Below are 25,405 nucleotides of genomic sequence, written 5' to 3'. Positions count from 1 at the left end.
GCTGGGATAGGCTCCAGCTTGCCTGTAACCCTGTAGAACAGGATAAAGCGGCTAGAGATAATGAGATGAGATGAGACGTAGAGGCCAATGATACAACATTCAGACTAAAAAATATTTTACAAAGAAGTAATGGGAAGATTTTTTTTGTTTTGTTTACTTTTTTGAAAGAGACAGGTCTAATAAGATGCATTTAATTTTTTAGAAGAGGCAACTACTGTGGCGGCATGGTGGTGTAGTGGTTAGCGCTGTCGCCTCACAGCAAGAAGGTCCGGGTTCGAGCCCTGTGGCTGGCGAGGGCCTTTCTGTGTGGAGTTTGCATGTTCTCCCCGTGTCCGCGTGGGTTTCCTCCGGGTGCTCCGGTTTCCCCCACAGTCCGCAGGTTAGGTTAACTGGTGACTCTAAATTGACCGTAGGTGTGAATGTGAGTGTGAATGGTTGTCTGTGTCTATGTGTCAGCCCTGTGATGACCTGGCGACTTGTCCAGGGTGTACCCCGCCTTTCGCCCGTAGTCAGCTGGGATAGGCTCCAGCTTGCCTGCGACCCTGTAGGACAGGATAAAGCGGCTAGAGATAATGAGATGAGATGAGATGGCAACTGCTGTTCCACACTCCAGTCCAGCGGTGGCGGTAATACACCGAAGTCGTTGTCAACCGCCATTCAAAAAGAAGAAGAAGAACTACTCCAATACAGAAGATGGCAGTAGTGTGACACTCAGGCTGCCGTAAAAACCCAAAGAAGAAGAACGAGGCGAAAGAAACGTGAGCGCAGAGAAGTTTCTAAATTCATTTCAATTCCATAAAACACACGAATCATACGTTTCCTTGCTGTGTGTAAAAATGCCACCAGGATTGGAGAAATGTCCGAGGAGGTTATTAGTCGGTGAAAAATCAAACTTCTTGAATGAAGCATCACGTCATGAAGCACACGTGTCTAAACACAGCTTCAACTATAAGGTGAGCTTACAACACTGGAGCAAGTGTTCAGCACTGAGCTTCTTTCCAATGCTTTACATGATGGCAGGTTAAAGGTTTGTGCATAGACGTTGACATTATTCAGGCAAAACTTCGGAATGTCAATATTTCCAGAAAGCTGTAAATACACCTGGCTGAGTAGTTTTAATATAGGGTGACCAGATTTCCCGAGTCTAAAACCGGAACACTTTGCGCGTGACCGTGATACTCGTGCACGCACACGTTTTGATGTAAACATGCGCCGGCTCAGACAGCTGCTTTTATCATTTTGTAGAAGCTCACTTTTATCAACATTTCAGAGAATAATCAAGCATTCTCTTGTTATCTACATGTACTTCTATCACAATTCAGTTAAAGTAAGAAAATCAGACAACAGATGTGATGATAGGGAACAGGCCAATAGCCTAAATTTCAACTGATTTATTTCACCTTTGTGAAAACGCCAAGAAAATGCATTGCTTCTATATTAACATCAACATTTTATGCGATGAACTTTTTTTTTAAACAATAGGCTATGCATTGTAACAGGAACGAGCGCATGAGCCTAATCGTTGTCACCTCCGAACCTTTACCCAAAATGCCTCTGTCAAGACAATCTCATCTCATCTCATTATCTCTAGCCGCTTTATCCTTCTACAGGGTCGCAGGCAAGCTGGAGCCTATCCCAGCTGACTACGGGCGAGAGGCGGGGTACACCCTGGACAAGTCGCCAGGTCATCACAGGGCTGACACATATGGCCCTTTTCCACTACCCTTTTTCAGCTCACTTCAGCCCGACACGGCTCGCATTTCGACTACCTCAGAGCAGCACGACTCAGCTCGCTTCAGCCCTGCTTAGCCCCTAAAACTCGCACGGTTTTGGAGTGGGGCTGAAGCGAGCCAAAGCGAGCCGAGTGAGGCTGGGGGCATGAGGAGACACTCCCCTGTGCACCGATTGGTGAGGAGGAGTATCCTCACACGCCCACACATGCCCCACGAGCACGCTGGGATCTGTAAACACCGTAAACCCGGAAGAAGAAGAATTACGAATTACGAGAATTTCTGAAGCCTTATGCGCCTCGCCTCATCTATACGCTCTTGCCAGTATCTGTTGGCGTTGTCGGTGACAACAAGCCACAGCATCAAGACCAGCAACACTAACGACTCCATGTCCTCCATGTTTATTGTTTACTATCCGGGTCGTGAGACTACCGCTTAAAAGGCCACTGATGTCACTGTTTGCGCCGCCTACCGACATCACGTGACGTCCACCCACTTTCGCTAACTCCACCCAATGTGTCCACCCACTTCCAGCCAGCACGGTTCAGCACGGTTGTAGTCGAAATGCAACCCCAACAGCCCCGCTCAGCTCGACTCAGCCCAACTCAGCACGGCACGGCTCAGCCCGACTCGGCCGCGTTGGTAGTGGAAAAGCGGCAATAGACACAGACAACCATTCACACCTACGGTCAATTTAGAGTCACCAGTTAGCCTAACCTGCATGTCTTTGGACTGTGGGGGAAACCGGAGCACCCGGAGGAAACCCACGCGGACACGGGGAGAACATGCAAACTCCACACAGAAAGGCCCTCGCCGGCCACGGGGCTCGAACCCGGACCTTCTTGCTGTGAGGCGACAGCGCTAACCACTATACCACCGTGCCGCCGTCAAGACAATCTGTGATACAGATTAAAGATAGATGAAACCGATGAAAGGCAACAAAAAAATGTTTCAGAAACACAGCCTCCCACCCTAAAGAAGATGCCATTTTATTGCATATGATGAGTGAATTTGCTCCAGTAGTGCTTTATTGCCCGAGAGCCTGCTGTGAAACTGCGAGCAAGTATCGTCGAAATTGGCCCAGGTAATGAGCAAGGCTTCGAGAGTAGGCACGGTCATGCGATTCCTCTCATCAGTCCAGGTGTTGCTCATGAGTGAAAATGTTCGCTCAACTGGAGCATTGGTGCCAGGTAGGCACATGGCAAACTGGTAAAGCTGGCTGACATTGCTGTAAGGAATCTCCCTACTCTTGAAGTGTGCGAACATCTCCGCCCAGCGCTCATCCGTTCGGCATTGTCGCGTAGTAGTTGACAGCCGCTAGCGAAAAAAAACGTTATAACGCGGCCTCTATATTGTAACATTGTACAAATAGATACATTGTAAGGTTGACTGTGCACACACGCTCACTGATGCTTTATTGCTAGAAGCTTTATTAACACCTCGTTGGTTATGTATGATTACTGTAACTGGGACAGTTTGTTAGTGTTTGGCGTAAACCGGGACATTTCAGCGTCCCGATGGACCTTTGTCAGGACTGGGGACGCGCAACTCAAAATCGGGACTGTCCCGGTCAAACCGGGACGTCTGGTCACGTTATTTTAATACCAGTGCAATGTTTACACTGAGACATGAAAATGGCATCCTAAACACTCGTCTGACTTTACAGTTTAGCTTTGTATCAAATATGCTCATTTAATTTCCTTCTTTTCTTTTATAGGGCAAAGTTAATTATATTCCAGGCTTGCTCTTCTTTTGGCTGCTCCTGATTAGGGGTCGCCACAGCAGATCTTTCGTCTCCATTTCCCCCTGTCTTCTGCATCCTTCTCTACCACTTTCATGTCCTCTCTCACCACATCCATGTACAGTATCTCCTCTTTGGCCTTCCTCGTTTTCGTGTGCCTGGCAGCTCCATCCTCAGCATTCTCCTTCCAACATGCTCTGCATCTCTTCTCAGGATGTGCCTGTACCATCTGTCTCATCTCTCTTAGCTTCTCTACATGTGCTGTCCCTCTGATATACTCGTTCCTTATCCTGTCCAACCTTGTCACTCCCATCGCAAACCTTAAAGTGCATATCCTGGACCAAATTCTTTTTTTTTTTATATGAAAGAATGTCCCTTTACACACTCGTCCAGAAGGGTAATTTTGCACAAGGCCAGCTGTCTACAGCAGAAAAAAAATAAAATAACAAACAGTCTGGAGCCAGATTCGTGACGTCACCTGCGGAAGCACCAGCAGGCTGTGAGAGCTTGCACGGTTTCAGTGCACAGCCGGTGTAGGTCAAGTTTAGCAGCTAGCGATTTTGCATTGAAATATGGAATTGTCACGTGAGCACAATGTGGGAAACAATGAGTACTAATCCCATCAAGATTGGTGTTGCTACACCTTCCTACGATACATCTGTTAACCATTTTAATAATTACATGATAACGTTGAAGAAATTTGCAGAAAACCACCAGGTTTTCTCATAAACAGACCAACGCTGACATAAGATTCAGAAGGAGGCGTCCCGCACGTGACGTCACAAAAATCAATGTTTCCCGGAAAATCCAAATGCCAAGTTTTTTCAGAGGCGGACCAATTCGCCACAAATGGCTTGATTTCAATTGAATTTTTCTGGTATTGCGCAAAATGCAAAATGTGACAGATATTTGACCAAAGTTTAATATAAAATAGGAGAATTACATTGATCTTGCTCCTGAATTTACCCATGATATGCACTTCAACATCCTCAACTCCGCTATCTCCAACTTTACCTCCTGCCTCTTCGTTAAAGGTACGGTCTCCAATCCATACATCATAGCTGGTCTCACTACCGTCTTATACATCTTACCTTTCACTTTTGCTGGGACTTTCCTATCACAAATGACTCCCGAAATCCTTCTCCAACTGCTCCACCCTGCCTGCACTCTCTTTCTCGCCTCACTATCGCAGCCCCCATTTTCCTGCACAGTTGACCCCAGGTTAGGGCTGCACGATTATGGAAAAAATGATAATCACGATTATCTTGATCAAAATTGTAATCGCGATTATTAATCACGATTATTCTTGATGTTAGGGAAATCACTTAAATTTTATTTCACTATATTCAAACAAACAATATGAACAGCTTTCAGTGCAGAATGAAATTTAAAAGAGAAATTCTGATTTCCAAATGACAAATAAATGAAATTTATCCAAGAAATTACCAAAGGATAAAGGAACTGAAAACTCAATTGCAACAATTACATAGCATTATACTGAGGCCTACAATTTTTTAGCTAGAAAGACCAGCCTATCAACATGTTCTGGCTTTAAACATGAGCGAAGGCAGGTCACAGCATTGCCTCCAGCGCTAAATAGTCTGTTGTTCTGACATAGTTAGCTTTTCTCTCTCACCTCAATCTGTTACCTACTCTCACGCTATCACCCCTTGAAGAAGAAACCGCTGCACTGAAGCTCTGCGCACTTGGCCAGTGTTGCCAGATACTGCTAACGTTTTCCAGCCCAAAATATGTTCAAAACCCGCCAAAAAGCACTTAAAACCGCACAATCTGGCAACGCTTGGCTTGCTTGCTTATTTAGGCGGAGTAATGAAACCTTACATGCGTCGGTTCGCCCCCTAATGGTTTGGCGGAGTACTGGTCAAAAAGTGCTTAGATATGCAGTAGAGCCCGCATTTTAAATGGAAATAAATCGCGATTTTAATTTAATCGTGGCAGCCAAAATCGCGATATTCGATTAATTGTGCAGCCCTACCCCAGGTACTTGAAGTCACCAACTTTCTTTACGTCTACTCCTTGCATTTTCACTACACTCTCATCCACATTCTCAGTGATGCACATGTATTCTGTTTTGCTACTGCTTACCTTCATTCCTCTTCGTTCCAATGCATACCTCCATCTCTCCAAACCCAGCTCAACCTCCTTTCTACTTTCACCACATATCACAATATCATCTGCAAACATCATGTTCCATGGTGACTCTTGCCTCACTTCGTCCGTCAAGCTATCCATCACTATGGCAAACAAGAAAAGGATCTGCTTTGAGTCCTAAGTCCCACCTTCACTTTGAACCATTCAGTTGTTCCAACTGCACACCTCACTGCTGTTTCACTGTTCTCATACATGTCTTGCACCACTCTAATATACTTCTCATTCACTCCACTCATACAATGCCATAACTCATCTCTCAGCACTCTATCGTATGCCTTCTCCAGGTCTACAAACACACAATGTAGCTTTCTCTGGCCTTCCCTGTACTTCTCCATTAACATTCTTAAAGCAAAAATTGCATCTGACGTGCTCTTCCTTGGCATAAACCCGTACTGCTGTTCACAGATTGCTACCTCTCTTCTCAATCTCATCTCCAATACCCTTTCCCGTAACTTCATGGTGTGGCTCATCAATTTTATCCCTCTGTAATTACTGCAGCTCTGTACATCTCCCTTATTCTTGTATATTGGGACTAACGCACTCTTTCTCTATTCATTTGGCATTTTCTCATTCTCTGGGATCTTATTAAACCATCTCGTTAGGAACTCCACAGCCGTCTCACCCAAACATCTCCAAGCCTCAATCGGGATACTATCTGGTCCGACTGCTTTCCCAGTCTTCGGGGTTTTTTTATGGCTGCCCTCACCTCATCCTTACTAACCAACTCTGCTTCCTGATTTGCTGCCTCCAACGAATCTGACCTTTTCTCTCTTGGATTCTCCTCATTTAATAAATCCTCAAAGTACTTTTTCCACCTCTCTTTGTCAGCACATTTCCATTTACATATTTCATCACTCTTACCTGCTGTACATCCCTCGCTTCCCTGTTTCTCTGCCTCGCTGGTCTGTACAGGTCTTTCTCTCCTCCTTTGGTCTCCAGTCTTTCGTACAGCTCCTGGTATGCATCTGCTTTCGCCTTCGCTACTGCTCTTTTTGCCTTCTGTCTTATCTCTCTGTATAACCGCCTGCTTTCTGATCATCCCAATTCTTCTTTGCTAGCCTCTTTTTATAATTTCCTGGACTTCTTTGTTCCACCGCCATTTCTCCTTGTCTTCCTTCCTCCTTCCCGATGACCACCCTAGCACCTTCCTTGCTGCCTCTCTTACTAGTACAGCAGTAGTATCCCAATCTTCTGGCAGACTTCCGTGACCACTCAATGCTCGTCTCATTTCTTCCCTAAACTCTGATGATCAATCTCTTTTAGTTTCCACCACTTAATCTTTGGCTCCATTATTTCATGCTTCCTCTTTTTTTCACTTTCAAGCTCATCCTGCACACAACCACTCGATGTTGTCTAGCTACATTCTCCCCTGCCATCACTTTACAGTCTCCAGTCTCCTTCAGGTTACCCCTTCTGCAGAGTATGTAGTCCACCTGTGTAGATCTTCCTCCACTCTTAAACGTCACCCTGTGCTGCTCTTTCTTCTCGAAGTATGTATTGATTATTGCCAAATTCTTCATCTTTGAAAAATCAGCCACCATTTTGCCCTTCCACATTTCTCTCTCTTGCACCATATCTGCCCATCATGCCCTCATCTCCTCCGTTTCCCTCGCCAACATGTCCATTGAAATCTGCTCCTATCAGCACGCGCTTCTCCCTCGGTATACTTTCTACCACTTCATCCATCTTTTCCCAGAAAGACTCTTTCTCTTTGCTCTCACATCCAACCTGTGGGGCATACGCGCACACAACATTGATTACCACTCCTTGAATCTCCAACTTCATGCCCATCACTCTATCTGACACCCTCTTCACATCAATCACCCTGTTGACCAACTCTCCCTTCAAAACAATACCAACACCATTCTTTTTCCATTGACTCCGTAATAAAACAACTTGCATCCATCTCCAATGTTCTTGGCCTTGCTTCCCTTCCACCTCGTCTCCTGCACACACACTATGTCCAACTTCCTTCTTTCCATCATACCTGCTAACACTCTCGCTGTGCCAGTCAATGTTCCCATATTCAATGTTCCTGCCCTCAATTCTAAGCTCCTTCCCTTCCATCTATCACGCTCTCTCCTAACACGCCTCCCCCTTCTCTTTCACCTTCTCCGTTTTGATGCAACAGTAGCATCCTTTCCACCGGCACTCTGTTGACCAGCAGTATCGGAAGCGGTCGTTGTTAACCCGGGCCCCGACTGATCCGGTATGGTATTTCTCTTTTCAATCCGCATGTTAGATTTGGCACAGTTTTACGCCGGATGCCCTTCCTGACGCAACCCTCTCCAATTTATCCGGGCTTGGGACCAGCACCAAGAGTACGCTTATGCACCCCCAGTGGCTGGATTATATTCCAGGCTTGCTGCATTTTTATGCCTCCGCCACCTTAAGGTGCAGGAGGCATTATGTTTTCGGGTTGTCCGTCTGTGCGTGCGTCCGTCCCGAAACCTTGTGAACACGATATCTCAAAGGCTAATGAAAGGAATTTCACCAAACTTTCACCATTTGTGCGCTTTGGAACAAACATGAACTGATTAGATTTTGAGGTTAAAAGGTCTGAGGTCAAGGTCACTGTGAGGTCAAATGTCTGTCCGAAAACCTTGTGAACACAATATCTCCAAGGTAAATGAAAGGAATTTCACCAAACTTTCACCATTTGTGCATTTGGGGACAAACATGAACTGATTGGATTTTGAGATTAAAAGGTCACAGGTCAAGATTACTGTGAGGTCAAATGTCCATCCCCAAATCACAACTTAATAAGGCGTGTAGTCTACCAGGCGGAGGCATCCCCATCGACGCCGTTGGCATCGAGTTTTATCTAGTCTAAAATATTTTCCAAGTAAATAGAAATTGTATAAAATTAATTGTAGAACAAATAACATTTTCGGTTCAGCCGTGAAAATATCATTAAACCATCTAATGTTTTCATCTTTGTAATAAAAAGGGGGAGGGGAGAGACATTTCTGGTTTTCATGTATTTTGATCATGCATTGCATAAAAAAGTGGGATTTTCCTCACTGAGTGCACTGTAGGCCAATTCTGCAACTGCTTTAGGTTAACGTTAATTAAAGACAATGTGAATCCGCACTATAATGACAGGCGTACTAACACCTTCTGCACGCTTCGGCAGCGCATTGATATCTGAGCTCCGTATCAATGCGCTGCCGAAGCGCGCAGAAGGTGTTAGTATGCCTGTCATTATAGTGCGGACTTTCCATAGCATAGAAAATCGCTACGTTTCAATTTGTGGAACTGAACTTGTTTCATATCACTGGTCATATAAACCTATGTAAACAGGAAAAACACGGAAGAGTTTGGTCGCATCTAACTACAGCCCCAAAAAATACCGTTGGCCATACTGAGCCTAGCTACATTGCTAACAGGAGTGACAGCGCGTCTGACTGCGTCTGACTGACTGGGAGGTCGCGCAAAGCTCAGAGAGGTACGGAGCAGCTCGTCTCAATTCAGATAAGAGCATATTTCATTATGGAAGTACGGTGGACTGTTCCTTTAAATTACCATATGTGCCACTAGTAATGGATACTGTATTTAAATACCGTGTTTTCTGGACTATAAGCCGCTACTTTTTTCCTAGGTTTTGAACCATGCGGCTTATACAAAGGTGCGGCTATTCTGTGGATTTTTCTTCCACCGCTAGGGGCGCTCTAACCGGAAGTAGAATCAAAAATAAGATAGACGAAAAATCAATGCAAAGAAGAATTAGCAGATCTTTAGCAGATAGAACACGCACGACAAATTACTAACTGGTAATTATTTTCAAATCCAGCGAAGATGATTAAAGTGACTTGTGGTTTCAAACACAGGAGAAATGAAGGTAAATAAATACCGGTTATTTTCTCTTGGTTCTGTTCCGTTTTAATCAGCAAAGTTGCTGCCGTGTTAAAAGGCACTGTTCGGAAAGAATCTGTTCAGGTACATACATGTACATTTACAGTACAAAATCGTTCTGTACATGCAGTAAATATCTAATTTTTCAACATAGATATCTGCGGCTTATAGCCCGGTGCGGCTTGTATATCTTTTTTTTTATTTTTTTTTTTAAAATAGAGCGGATGCGGCTTATATACAGGTGCGCTCTATAGTCCAGAAAATACGGTATATACAAAACACACAACACTATTTAAATAAAGTTTACTTCAATCCAAGCAAGTTCAAGGTACAGTAACGTTAGTAGTAGTATAAGGGAGAACAGCCATTCATCCATCCATTATCCGTAACCGCGTATCCTGTGCAGGCTCGCGGGCAAGCTGGAGCCTATCTCCGTTCACTGTGGGCGAGAGGTGGGGTACACCCTGGACATAGTCCTGGGTATGACTTTAAACTGCAACCGGTGGCAAGTCTCAGGTCCAGGAGGACTTGAGTATTGAGGAAAGTGGAGTTACCCCTTAATCACCATTGCTCCCAGGTCCGCTCTGACCCGGAGTGGTAGCACCTGCCTGGGTTTCAGCTATGGGTTAAATAGTACATCACCAGTAAGGCGCTAGCAGCAGGGTGCTTTTTGGTGTAATGTAGCAGATGAACCCAACAGGGTCTATGGCGCGCCACCTCATGGCATGTGGAAAAGCAACTCAAATGGCCAATGGATGGCATCACTTGGCAAGTCAGTTGTCACTGCGGGGCAACTTTCATACCTGTCTAGGTCCTGTGTTACCAGTGTAGTGGCCCATGGTGCAAACACTTTTTAGTAATTGTCACATCACATTTTGTCCTAGCACATGTAAACTTTGGCTCATAAAGCTTCCATGTTAGTTGTGCAGTGCAGTCCATAGACCTAAAACTGTAATTATGTCGGATTGTGTGGAATGCAAAGATACCCTCCTGCACAGCTAAATCATACTTGAGAGGGCTCAACCCTTTTGAAGAATGTGGTGTGACAAGGGTACACCAGTATGGGCAATGATGGAGGCTTTGTTTTTTGTCTGTTGGTGTTCTACCACTGCTGTTCTTCCTCCACTGCCAACTGAAAAAGAAGAATTGCAAAAGGGTGCAGAAAGCCATTGCATCGTCATGACATGGAAACTCTTTCACTATGTTGTCATTAACGTGGCATTTCCTTTTCTTGGAGAGAGCCATTGTTGCCACCTTCTCTTTCTATTCTTCTTGCTCTCCTTGTCAGTTTGTATTCTTAACTTTTTATTCTCCAGTCTTTCTTCTTCACTTTCTCTTTTGTCCCTTCACTCTTTTTACTCCCTTAATTTCTCACTCTCCTCCTCCCTGTCCAGTCTTCAGCAGTAAATAGTACACTATTGGATAAATACTTCTTCCTGTTGCTTGCCTGAATTTTGTTTATTCAAATTTATCTCAAAACGGTGATTAGAATATTAACTTTTCAGGCAGAGTGATATTTTTTGGAATAGGCATTTAATGAATTACATGGCTTTCAGGTAACAACTTGATGAACATTCGAGGAGATAATGCCAGAGATCATAGCTATCACCAACAAACATTTCTAACATTATGGTGAATAGAGTTGTACCGGTTACATCACACAAAATAGAATTTTAACCCACTGGCAGGAAAAACTATTGCCAAGACGGTAACATGGACAACACCAGATATAGCCTGTACCAGCTGAACATGCTTCCCACTGACACAATTGATCTGTGTTCTAAAAAACGTAAGATTACAATTATCCAATCCTTATAACCTCCCTGGTATCTTTTTTTTTTTTTTTTTTAAATCCGTTAAGGATACAAATGATTCCTGATCTGCCATAGCCTAAATTGTAGCCATAGCTGAATTGACAACCTTGCCTATATGAGTAACCTTAATCAAAATGTGTAATCCGCTATACATCACTACAAATTATACAAATTACTGACACTTTGGTAACATTACCATAAGCCTACAGCTTTACATAGCCAGCTACTCTGTGGGATAACATCGATTTGTGTGTAAGTTAGCTTATGCTGTTGAACTGTTACAATTTTACCTCAGCTGGATTTCAGTTACAGCAACGCTACATCTAGCAACAACTTCACCTGACTGACTGGTGCAGCACTGAGCTTTCTCCTGCTAGCATTGGCCGCAGTAGGCTACGGTTTGTTAGGTCAACCGCTACATCTCAGTACAGTGTGACAAGCAACGTTATGTCATATACAACATCGCAAAATGTAGCTTACACATTTAAAAGGTGAAATAATATAGATGAAGGGCGGCACGGTGGTGTAGTGGTTAGCGCTGTCGCCTCACAGCAAGAAGGTCCGGGTTCGAGCCCCGTGGCCGGCAAGGGCCCTTCTGTGCGGAGTTTGCATGTTCTCCCTGTGGGTTTCCTCCGGGTGCTCCGGTTTCCCCCACAGTCCAAAGACATGCAGGTTAGGTTAAATGGCGACTCTAAATTGAGCGTAGGTGTGAATGTGAGTGTGAATGGTTGTCTGTGTCTATGTGTCAGCCCTGTGATGACCTGGCGACTTGTCCAGGGTGTACCCCGCCTTTTGCCCGTAGTCAGCTGGGATAGGCTTCAGCTTGCCTGCGACCCTGTAGAACAGGATAAAGCGGCTAGAGATAATGAGATGAGATAATATAGATGACAAACAATGTCACTTAAGCCTGCAAGAAAAGACTATGGTTTACCTTTCCAGGAGCGGATGGAGCAGTCTGTCAAAGCTGAATGAATGACTTTAGTTTTGGCAAAGGTTCTAGTGTTCCACTAAAAAGTTGTTCCTCAGCTCCACCAATCAAAATACTGGAAAAGCTATCACCAGAGGTGTTCTAGAACATCTCTGCTATCAACCTGAGCCTGTCTTAAACAATAAGCGAGGTGTCTGCTGAAATCTGGTAGGTGTTTCCGGTTGGGGTCTCACCCCCCGCCCCAGGTCTGTCAATCATTGTTAAAAACGGGGACATTTCTAGGGACAGCTCCAGCCAGGGACAGGCCACCAAAAACAGGGACTGTCTCTGGAAAATGGGGATGTCTGGTACCCCTAAAACCAAAACGTGTCAGTTTCGTGCTTCATGATGATGGTGGTGGTGTCTTTCTAGGGAATGGTTCCCTTTTAAAAAAACAAACAAAAAAAAAAACCCTAGATTCAAACATTTGTTTAGGCCACAGAATTATAAGTCACCATTCACTAAGTTCATCTTCAGGAACAGCTTCATCCAGGTCAAGGTCACGAAGGATCTAGAGCTTATGGACTGAAACACTACACAGACATTAACCTGAGCTCAGGATTGAACTAGGATTCCTAAAACTGTGAGGTGCCAATGCTACCATTGTCTTAAATCATCATGAGCATTTAAAAGTGCAGGGTTAGTCAAAATTATGTTAACACTTAAATGGTAGAAACCATTTATTCACAAAACATGCATCGTATGTGCGAGATGATTTACAGGACGGTCTCAACTTGTTCGCCATCCTGTTCAACACACAAAAACCAGCGAGCAACAGTAATGTTTAATCTGTCACCCATGGCGTACATCTATCTGCAGGAGAAAAATAATCCACTAGTGTTAACATAATTTTGACTAACCCTGTATTTTCCCCTATAATGCTGAGCTTTAAACTCTATCTCGGACTGTTTACTGGGGAATCACGACAGTACTGATGGACTGAATATCTGTCCCCAGCAGCCAAAGTCTTCGCGCCAGCTGTTAACTCGTTGTGACTCTGAGACTCTGTGCTTTTGTGTACAAAAACAGTGCCACTGTTGTTTCATGTAGTATGAACTTTTAAATATTTTTGATTTTCAGATTTCTTTACTTATACCTGAATGTGGAGTACTGCCTGCTGAGATAGCAGAAGTTATCAATAATTTCAGCTCATATTACCTTGTTCGGGATCTACCAGTTTACAGATTCCTGGAAGAGGACATGCTTGAAATAATGAAGAAAGGTAAAGAAGACTGTGTTCTGTTCCCACAATGTTTGTTGTTTATTCCGTTCTGCTTCCCTCCTGAATGTTTTTCATTCTATTTTCACAGGCAGTTTTTATGCGCTGTCCTACAAAACCCGACTTGATGAAGACAATGTTATTGCGTTTTTGAGCAGTAAGTATGATTTAAAAACATATCTAGCCATTGTTTCGAAAGTACTTAGAAAAAATCAGGATGGTATTTTAAGATTTACTGGAGTGCCAATTGAAATCACTCACTCAAGCTACTTTTTTAAGTGATTTAAAGGTGCATTAGCTACAGTTAGTAGATTTTTATCAAGATTAGGTCTCTAACAGTTATTGTATGTAGGTGGGTTTAACATTTGAATGAATTACAGTCTCATCTCATTATCTCTAGCCACTTTATCCTTCTACAGGGTCGCAGGCAAGCTGGAGCCTATCCCAGCTGACTACGGGTGAAAGGCGGGGTACACCCTGGACAAGTCGCCAGGTCATCACAGGGCTGACACATAGACACAGACAACCATTCACACTCACATTCACACCTACGGTCAATTTAGAGTCACCAGTTAACCTAACCTGCATGTCTTTGGACTGTGGGGGAAACCGGAGCACCCGGAGGAAACCCACGCGGACACGGGGAGAACATGCAAACTCCACACAGAAAGGCCCTCGCCGGCCACGGGGCTCGAACCCAGGACCTTCTTGCTGTGAGGCGACAGCGCTAACCACTACACCACCGTGCCGCCCCCTGAATTACAGTCATGCAAAGAATTTTGTATTGCAGTTTTCTAATAAAATAAGCAAATGAGGGATGAGCTCACTAAGGGCCTCTGCATGCTCTTGCGACAAGGCTTTCGCAGATAGCTTTTCACAGACAGTTGTAATTTATCGTTGAGCGGGGAGTAATAGGCATGCGCGATGTTATTCACCGCCACAACGCAAGGGGGCGCGAAGTCGCGAAATCGCTAGGAGTAGTTGGTGGGTGTGGTTAGTGGAGTGTTTATCCTCCGGTTACTTATAATGACTAGAACTGGAGTCGTATAGATGTACGTACTTCCTCACTTCCTCGATCAACCGCTCTTCGTGCTGCTCCATCTTCGCTCGTGTTTTTAAAAATGGCGGTCGTGAAAACAAACCAAACCGGGAAAGTAGGGAAGCGGAAGTGCGTGTAGAGTGGACCAATCAGAGCCCTCTTGTCTGCGACGCTGTCTGCGAGGCTTCTGCGGTGGTCACAATTTTTGGGAGGTGCACGCAGAACGTCTGCGAAGGTGGGGGGGTACGCAGACGCTATCTGCGAGGACTGCGTTGTCAGCATAAATTGGCCTTAAGCCTACGTTCACACTAATATGTTTAATATTAAAACAGTTTTAAAATAAAATGGATCTCCGTCCAGATGAGCATTTTAGCTTTGTTTCAGAAATAAGCTCCGTCCATACTAACATGTCTGAAAACACAGCTCACATGACCATTTACGTACATAGTGCTGGTATTAACAGCTGATGCCATTTGTTTTCTTCTGGAAAAGCGTCATCAGGGCTTGACATTAGCGGTAGTCCGACTGGACGGGACAACGAAATGTTCGGTCCGGACAAGTCAAATCTGCATCTGCTTGTCTGACAGGATAAGTTGAATTATTCCCATCTCTCCGAAAGTTCCGGGAGTCTCCCACGTATTGATAGCGGCTCCCTCAGAGAGCGTGCGAGCGCATGCTGCAGGGTTGAAACTTGGCAGTCGCACGGTTCCCAGTGGCGACTAAAAGTTGATGTTTGGTCACCCAAAGGGCAACTACGATTTGAGAAATATGAAAAAAATTACAGTAAAATTTAAATAAAATGTTCCTTTCTTGGAGGACCTTTTATTTTCTTTGCTTTCCTTTCCTCAACTCTAAATTTGTGAATTCTAGTAAAAGTTTAGTTCTAAAGTTCATGAGTTTTCAGATCACTCCACCATATCCACTGCTGTGTCCGAAATCACACTCTATTTATGGCCCTTTTCCACTACCCTTTTTCAGCTCACTTCAGCTCGCTTCAGCTCACTTCAGCCCGACACGGCTCGCGTTTCGACTATCTCAGAACAGCACGACTCGGCTCGCTTCAGCCCTGCTTAGCCCCCAAAACTCGCACGGTTTTGGAGTGAGGCTGAAGCGAGCCAAACGTAGCTGAGTGAGGCTAGGGGCGTGAGGAGACACTCCCCTGTGCACTGATTGGTGAGGAGGAGTGTCCTCACATGCCCACACACGCCCCGCGAGCATGCTGGGATCTGTAAACACCGTAAACCCGGAAGAAGGTGAATTACGAGAATTATGAAGCCTTATGCGCCTCGCCTCATCTATACGCTCTTGCCAGTATCTGTTGGCGTTGTCGGTGACAACAAGCCACAGCACCAAGACCAGCAACACTAACGATACCATGTCCTCCATGTTTATTGTTTACTCTCCGGGTGGTGAGACTACCGCTTAAAAGATCACTGATGTCACTGTTTGCGCCGCTTAACGACATCACCTGACGTCCACCCACTTTCGCTAACTCCACCCAATGTATCCACCCACTTCCAGCCAGCACGGTTCAGCGCGGTTGTAGTCGAAATGCAACTCCAACAGCCCCGCTCAGCTCGACTCAGCACGGCACGGCTCAGCCCGACTCAGCCACGTTGGTAGTGGAAAAGCGGCAATAGTGGACTCTATAGTGAGTTCACCATTTTGTAGTGCTGTCCGAATGTATAGTGAGAATTATTACACCATATATAGTGGACCCACAGTATCCCACAATGCATCCTAAAAAGTAGTGTACAACCGATGGTCACTAACCAAGCAATAGATAGTATCATGCATTGCTGTCGCGCTGAAAAAAAAAAAGCTATTTCATAAAGACTAAGTATTTTAGACTGAGTATAGCAATAGTTTTTTTTGTTTTTTTTTTTCTCATGACAACGGGCACGAGACAAATTTATAAGTTGTGGTGCGAAAATGGCAATAATCTTGTAGTGTGTTGGGGTGAATGGATGGTAGAAGAAACACATTATAAACAGACATTCAAGTACATTTAAAAATAGTAAGAGACTGGAAAATAAGCTAAAATGGAATAAGACCAAGAAAAGTTGCAGTGCAGAGTAAGGAATAAATCAAAAGCCTCAAATCTGATTTAATAAAAGGCAGCGGCAAAATTATCAGGGCTCTGCATTAACTTTTGAAACCACTTGTCCTGTCGGGCAAGTTGAAAGGAAATTTACTTGTCCAAATGTGAAGTTGACTTGTCCGAAGAAATATTTGAGAAAAAAAAAACACAAACTATTTGTAACCCAACAATCTTTATGGCATTTGTTTCCGAATTCACACCATATGCATAATATCTATGAATCAAAAGTAATCAATACCTGATATACTGAGGCAAAAGTTCAAAAGTGTAGTAAAACAGACTGATTGGTACCATAATTCACCAATTATTATGCTGAAGTTCAGAAGCAATATATTCCAATAGAGTAGAAATTATGAACATTTTTAAGAACAAAAATAACTATACTATGAGCTCCAGAAACACTAACCATTATATCTACACAGATCAGTACTCTGCAGTTCAGTAACAAATATCACAAAAAGTAAACATTGTCATAAAATTTATGACTTGATGAGATATCACTAGTTTGGACAGGAGAAAGGCAAGGCAAGTTTATTTATATAGCACATTTCATACACAGTGTCAGTTCAATGTGCTTTACAGAGGTAAAGGCAAAACAGTAAACAATAGAAAATAAAATTACATAAAATAAAGGGGGAAGAAGAGAGAAATAAAAATATGAAAATTAAACAATAGTAGAAATAAAGTAATAAAATGAAGTAAAAGTTCAGTAAAAAAACAGCAGAATAAAATGGAATAAAAGTTAAGTAAAGTTTAAAACATGCAAAGACTGTAAAAGTTAAGTAAAGTTTAAAACGTAAAAATAATGACATTTATCAGCAGAAAGCATCTGAAAACAGCCTGGTCTTTAATCTAGATTTGAAGCTGCCAACAGCAGGAGCATTTTTGATGTCCTCTGGGAGTTGGTTCCATAGCTGTACTGCATAGTAGCTAAAAGCTGCTTCACCACACTTTGTTTTAACAACAGGTTTTACCAGTAAATTTTGCTGCTGCGTTCTGGTAGATCTGATTGGGTTAGGCCGCTGCAACATATCAGAGAGGTAATTGGGCCCTGTACCATTTAGAGATTTGTACACCAGCAGCAATACTTTAAAGTCAATTCTGTAGCTTACTGGAAGCCAGTGAAGGGACCTTAGAATTGGAGTAATGTGCTCTGTTCTTTTTGTTCGTGTGAGAACCCTAGCCGCTGCATTTTGAATCACCTGAAGTCGTTTGATGGTCTTTTTTGGCAGGCCTGTGAAAAGGCCATTGCAGTAGTCAACCCTACGAGAGATGAAGGCATGTACAAGTTTTTCCAGATCATTTTTTGACATAAGTCCTCTTAGTTTGGGAATGTTTTTTAGGTGATAAAATGCCAATTTAGTGATTGCTTTCATGTGACTGTCAAAGTTTAGCTCGCTGTCAATGAAAACACCAAGATTTTTAACCATATCTTTTGTTTTAATCCCCTTTGTGTCAAGAATAGTGGTAATCCTGAGTCTTTCATGTTTTTTCCCAAATAGAATTACTCCTGTTTTATCTGTGTTCAGCTGAAGAAAATTTTGTGACATCCAGTTGTTGATTTGGTCGATACACTGGTAGAGACATTCAAGGGGGGCATAATCATTAGGTGATGGAGCAAAATAAATTTGGGTGTCATCTGCATAGCAGTGATACAAAATTGAGTTGTTATTGATAATTTGTCCAAATGGGAGCATATAAAGGTTGAATAGTAATGGTCCAAGGATCGACCCCTGGGGGACACCACAGGTCAAGGACATTGATGTTGAGGTACAATTTCCCATGGTAACAAAGAAGCTTCTATCTTTTAAGTATGATTTTAACCAATTGATAACTTTACCAGTCAACCCAACCCAGTGTTCAAGTCGATATAGCAGTATGTTGTGATCAACAGTATCAAAAGCTGCACTGAGGTCCAGTAACACCAGGACCGATGTTTTGCCTGCATCAGTATTAAGACGCATGTCATTTATAACTTTAATCAGCACTGTTTCAGTGCTGTGATTGGCATAAAATCCTGACTGAAAGTTATCAAAACAGCTGTTTGATATCAAGAAGGCAGTTAATTGATTGAAGACAATTTTTTCAAGGATTTTCCCGATGAATGGTAAATTTGATATTGGCCTGTAGTTGTTCAATACTGAAACATCCAGATTATTCTTTTTAAGTAGGGGCTTTACAATGGCTTTTTTCAGGGACACAGGAAAAATGCCAGTCTCTAGGGATGTATTTATGATCTGAAGCACATCTGTAATTATGAGGTGAAGAACAGACTTAAAGTTGGTGGGCAGAATGTCCAATTCAGATGTTGAGGAACTGAGATTTTGTACAGTTTTTTCAAGAGTCTCGTAATCAATCAAACAAAATTCTGACATTGTGTTGAAATTGTCTCTCTGTGTCACTTGTGATTGCAGCTTTTCAGTTATTTGCAACTGAGATACAGTTAGGTCCATAAATATTTGGACAAGACATTTTTTCTAATTTTGGTTCTGTACATTACGACAATGAATTTTGAACAAAACAATTCAGATGCAGTTGAAGTTCAGACTTTTAGCTTTAATTCAGTGGGTTGAGCAAAATGATTCCATAAAAATGTGAGGAACTAAAGCATTTTTTAAACACAATCCCTTCATTTCAGGGGTTCAAAAGTAATTGGACAAATTAAATAATTGTAAATAAAATGTTCATTTCTAATACTTGGTTGAAAACCCTTTGATGGCAATGACTGCCTGAAGTCTTGAACTCATGGACCTCACCAGACGCTGTGTTTCCTCCTTTTTAATGCTCTGCCAGGCCTTTACTGCAGCGGTTTTCAGTTGCTGTTTGTGGGCCTTTCTGTCTGAAGTTTAGTCTTTAACAAGTGAAATGCATGCTCAATTGGGTTGAGATCAGGTGACTGACTTGGCCATTCAAGAATATTCCACTTCTTTGCTTTAATAAACTCCTGGGTTGCTTTGGCTTTATGTTTTGGGTCATTGTCCATCCGTATTATGAAACGCCGACCAATCAGTTTGGCTGGATTTGAGCACACAGTATGTCTCTGAATACCTCAGAATTCATCCGGCTGCTTCTGTCCTGTGTCACATCATCAATAAACACTAGTGACCCAGTGCCACTGGCAGCCATGCATGCCCAAGCCATCACACTGCCTCCGCCATGTTTTACAGATGATGTGGTATGCTTTGGATCATGAGCTGTACCATGCCTTCGCCATACTTTTTTTCTTTCCATCATTCTAGTAGAGGTTGATCTTGGTTTCATCTGTCCAAAGAATGTTCTTCCAGAACTGTGCTGGCTTTTTTTTAGATGTTTTTTAGCAAAGTTCAATCTAGCCTTTTTATTCTTGAGGCTTATGAGTGGCTTGCACCGTGCAGTGAACCCTCTGTATTTACTTTCATGCAGTCTTCTCTTTATGGTAGATTTGGATATTGATACGCCTACTTCCTGGAGAGTGTTGTTCACTTGGTTGGCTGTTGTGAAGGGGTTTCTCTTCACCATGGAAATTATTCTGCGATCATTCACCACTGTTGTCTTCTGTGGGCGTCCAGGTCTTTTTGCATTGATGAGTTCACCAGTGCTTGCTTTCTTTCTCAGGATGTACCAAACTGTAGATTTTGCCACTCCTAATATTGTAGCAATTTCTCGGATGTTTTTTTTTCTGTTTTCGCAGCTTAAGGATGGCTTGTTTCACCTGCATGGAGAGCTCCTTTGACCGCATGTTTTCTTCACAGCAAAATCTTCCAAATGCAAGCACCACACCTCAAATCAACTCCAGGCCTTTTATCTGCTTAATTGAGAATGACATAACGAAGGAATTGCCCACACCAGCCCATGAAATAGCCTTTTGGCCCTTTTCCACTACCCTTTTTCAGCTCACTTCAGCCTGACACGGCTCGCGTTTCGACTACTTCAGAACAGCACGACTCAGCTCGCTTCAGCCCTGCTTAGCACCCAAAACTCGCACGGTTTTGGAGTGGGGATGAAGCGAGCCAAACCGAGCTGAGTGAGGCTGGGGGCGTGAGCAGACACTCCCCTGTGCACTGATTGGTGAGGAGGAGTGTCCTCACATGCCCACACACGCCCCGCGAGCACGCTGGGATCTGTAAACACCGTAAACCCGGAAGAAGAAGAATTACGAATTACGAGAATTTCTGAAGCCTTATGCGCCTCGCCTCATCTATACGCTCTTGCCAGTATCTGTTGGCGTTGTCGGTGACAACAAGCCACAGCACCAAGACCAGCAACACTAACGACTCCATGTCCTCCATGTTTATTGTTTACTCTCCGGGTCGTGAGACTACCGCTTAAAAGGTCACTGATGTCACTGTTTGCGCCGCTTAACGACATCACGTGACGTCCACCCACTTTCGCTAACTCCACCCAATGTGTCCACCCACTTCCAGCCAGCACGGTTCAGCGCGGTTGTAGTCGAAATGCAACTCCAACAGCCCCGCTCAGCTCGACTCAGCCCAACTCAGCACGGCACGGCTCAGCCCGACTCAGCCACGTTTGTAGTGGAAAAGCGGCATTTGAGTCAGTTGTCCAATTACTTTTGGTCCCTTTAAAAACAGGGTGGCACATGTTAAGGAGCTGAAACTCCTAAACCCTTCATCCTATTTTAATGTGGATACCCTCAAATGAAAGCTGAAAATCTGGACTGTATGTCCATGTCCATTATATAACTATAACCTGAATGTTTCAGTAAACGGGTAAAAAAAACAAAATTTGTGTCAGTGTCCAAATATATATGGACCTAACTGTATATTATGAGCAATATTCTGCCATATTTTATCAATTTTACCTTTGAAGAAGGATGCAAACTCATTGCATTTATTAACTGAGAGAAGTTCAGGTGCTAATTGTGGTGGGGGATTAGTTAGCTTCTCTACTGTTGAAAATAGCACACGGGCATTGTTCATATTCCTGTTGATGATGTTGGAGAAGAAAGACTGTCTTGCTTTACCAATTATATTTACAAAGCATCTCTTTATGGATTTGATAATGGATGTGAAGTTTAGATTTTGTGCCATTTTCTTTCAGTCTTCCTACATTCTCTCTTTAGCAGTTTAACAGCTGGGTATTGCTTCCATGGTGCTTTCTGCTTGTCATTGACTCTTTTGATTTTGAATGGAGCAATATCATCCATAATTTGGGTCATATTTAAATAAAAAATTTCCAGTAAGTCTTCTACAGAGTCTGACATTTTAGTTGAGATCCGTGAGAGAGCTTGCTCAAAGAGAACACGTGTTGTCGTTTATGACTCTCCTACCCATAGTCGTTGAGCTGTTCTGAATGTGAGGGGACATAGAAACATCAGAGAAAACACAAAAATGATCAGATAAGGCCAGGTCAACAACAGTAGTAGAAACAGTGAGACCCTTTGCGATAACGAGGTCAAGGGTATGACCACGAGAGTGGGTCGGCCCCTGTACATGTTGTACTAGGTTGAAGTTGTCAGTAAGTGCAAGCATTTCTCTGGCATAAGTGTTTTCAGGATTATCTACATGCAAGTTAAAATCCCCAGGTATAATTAGACAGTCAAGCTCTAAGCAAATGACTGACAACAGTTCACCAGACTCTTCCAGAAAAACTTTGGCTGAATGTCTCGGAGGCCTGTAAATAGTTAATAACAATATGTTAGGAGAGCATGTAACAAGTGCACATAAGTGTTCAAAGGATGTAAAATCACCAAGTGAGGACTGTTTACATTGAAAAGAGGCTTTGAATATATTTGCGATCCCTCCACCTTTCCCATGTCGCACTCATGAAATTAAAATTTGGGGGAGCTGCTTCAATAAGGGTGGTAGCACTCTTTGCTTGATCCAGGCAAGTTTCAGTTAGAAGCAAAAAATCAAGATTGTGTTTGCAAATAAGATCAAATAACAATGCTAAATTTATATATATTTCATTTTTAAAATTATTAACTTTGAATATCCTCCACTGATTAATTGTCTAATTATTCAGTGTGGCTCCTGTATGGTATTTAATGGTCAAAAAAAGATAATTAATCATTTCAAATAATCCATAATTATATCTAAATTATAGAGCCCTATGTTTCAAATCCCTAAACTCCCATTACTAATTAGTAGTGCTGTCAAGCGATTAAAATATTTAATCGCAATTAATGTCGCGACTGTCATAGTTAACTCGCAATTAATCACAATTTAATCGCACATTTTTGTCACATGAAAAACCATTGTAAATTCTCTTATCAGCATAAAAAAGTGAATGGGCTTGCTCACCGTTCGAACTACGGGGGTACTCGGGGGATCCGAGATCCCCTGAAACAGACATGAGATCCCTTGAAAACATGATTTGGGAAATGTTGGAGGGTCTCTAAAATATTGGCAAAATGATGTTTATTGACATAGCCATCGTGTGTAACGGGAAGCATTTGCATATCCGAAGTGAGCGCGCGATGGAGATCCGCGCTCTGAGACAAGCGCAAGCACCCCCCAAGGGAAAAAAAAGGGACTCCCCGAAAATATCGGCATAGTTCGAACACTGGTTGTACCAATGTGTTGGTTTTTTTGTTATTGCAGAGCATAATACGTCTTGTCGCAGCCACTGCAAAGTGGGGCTGGAGCCGCCGATGGGAAAACGAAACCTAAGCCGAGCACCATGGCTCTTTGGGGGAGGGCAGAGGACTCTGGCTGTGTGGGGCGTGGCATGTCACAGAGCGTTAATCTCGCGATAAAAAAATTATCGCCGTTAAAATTGAGTCAAGTTAACGCGTTAATAACGCGATGTTTTTGACAGCACTACTAATTAGTTAATTAATACAGCCGGTAACCTAATTAGCAGCCATTTGACAGCTTGGTATTTCATAGATAACTTTCCTCACTCCCTGTCAATCCACACGCGTGCAGGCGCACATTCCCCGCCAGCACACGCTCGGCTATATAATGAACACCATCAACAATAATTCAAAGATTTGGAAATTACCACATAACGTAAATATACAGTTGAATAATGATCCCACCAACAGAAATGTCAACAAATCCACGTGTATGACACGATTAAAACCAATCATAAACGACCGTTTACTTTTCAGCTCAAATACACGAAGCGGTATTGGCCGGTTTCGCAAGTGGAATATTGCGCATGCGCACATCACTCTTTCCAAATAGAAACATCCGGCGATTCATCAAAACAATATGTCGAGTGAGATGCTTCGGAAATCATGTGAATAAACTGATAAATTTGATATGTAACCCGAATATCGGCGTATTTTGGCACTTGTCCGATCGGACAAGTAACTGAGACAATGAACTTGTCTGACATAAAGTATCACTTGTCCCGGACAAGCGTTAATGTCGAGCCCTGCATATAGATGAAAGTCTTCCGGATTTACCTCGGAAATCCAGATATTTGACAAAACTCTTGAAAATCTCCGGTTTCCCGAATGGAGAAATTTATTTTTCGGATTTTTCGTGTTAGACGCGGCGTAATACTTCGCATCGTCCTTGCATGGGTGCAGTCCTTAAATAGTCCAAACATAGTTCATTGATTAAAGACAGGTGTTCTTTGTTAACGGTGCACGTGCCGGAGCTCGTTAGGCGCGCAGGACTGACACCGTTCTGCACAAGCGCAACACAATCACACTAGAAAGCATGTTCAAGCTGCCAGTGTAGCTGCAGTCTTTTTAGTTGCGAATTACAAGTATTTCCTCGTGTTAATAATTCACCATGTCAAAACAAGCTAAACTTTCCTCCTTCTTTCGACGTGAAGAGAGATAAGCAATTTATTATATATTTTTTTTTTTACATCAAAGTTGCATTTTGTGGCTTCGAAGCTAAGTTTTAGTGCCGTTTCTAGAACACATCAAGAAAACGTGGAAGAAACAGCAATAATGGAAGAGCCGGTTTCTAAGCTACCTAAAACTAGCAATGGTAATTATTTTTTTGTTACATAATGTACTCAGGCTGCCAGTCAGTGTGTGACACCCCCTTGAAAAATCCTAGCGACGCCCCTGATTTACATGAGAAATTTGGTATTCATTGGTGTGTTTAAATTTAGACAATACAAACTAATGTAAACAATTGGCTTCAACTCGCATAAATATGAATTGGAAATTTTTAGTTCACTTTAGCTTCTGCAAACGCACAACTCTACTAAAAGATTGATAAACGAGGCTCAATGTCCCCAACATTGAAACCTGAAAGCTTTAGAAACTCTAACAGACCTTTACCGGTACTTTTTAACAGTACTGTTTTGGGATTTTGCTGAGTTTACCTTCAACTGTCTGTTTTTTTTTTTCCAAAGTAATGAACTGTGTAGCAGGAAAATCACCGCGTTTTCTAAACGCACTCCTGAAAATTACTCATTAACTATGGGAATTAAATTTGATATTTTTTGACATGTTAATCATTAATGTACATGAAAGAAAAAGGCTTAAGTTATAACTTGTTTAAGTGAAAATAAGTACTAAAATGCACTAGAATGCAGGGTTTTGCGTGTTATTAAAATTTTTTCAGGGGACGTGTCCCCCCCCCAATCTTAGTCTGACTTTCTTTGCTCCGCTTTCATCTCTAAAAAGGAGAAAGTATTCAGCCTTGATTTAAAAGAACTGAAAGATGCAGCAGACAAAAGTACTTTGTGGGAAATACTCTCAGTATAATAGGCATTTATCACAAAAATATAAGCATATGTTTATTATTTTGAAAACCCACCAGCTGACTGATCTGGCATATTTTAATTGTGCGACAGGAATGACGTAAATAACGGCACGGCAGAGTAGTGTCCGAAAAGTGTGTTTTGTTTTGTT

The 25,405-nt window shown here is 42.7% G+C and overlaps 1 protein-coding gene across 1 annotated transcript in view; it reads left to right on the top strand.

The window, feature by feature from the left end:
• Window positions 1-695: 695 nt before the first annotated feature.
• rpp40 (ribonuclease P/MRP 40 subunit) overlaps window positions 696-25,405 on the top strand; it is a 45,907-nt gene continuing 21,197 nt past the window's right edge. The window contains exons 1-3 of the mRNA XM_060905759.1: window positions 696-953; window positions 13,360-13,501; window positions 13,590-13,655. Of these exons, the coding sequence (XP_060761742.1) occupies window positions 837-953; window positions 13,360-13,501; window positions 13,590-13,655 (325 nt within the window). The 5' untranslated portion in view covers window positions 696-836. The remainder of the gene's footprint in view (window positions 954-13,359; window positions 13,502-13,589; window positions 13,656-25,405) is intronic.

This window comes from Neoarius graeffei, chromosome 23, assembly GCF_027579695.1.
Source record: "Neoarius graeffei isolate fNeoGra1 chromosome 23, fNeoGra1.pri, whole genome shotgun sequence".
Lineage (NCBI taxonomy): Eukaryota > Metazoa > Chordata > Actinopteri > Siluriformes > Ariidae > Neoarius > Neoarius graeffei.
This window is presented reverse-complemented; position numbering and strand designations above follow the sequence as displayed.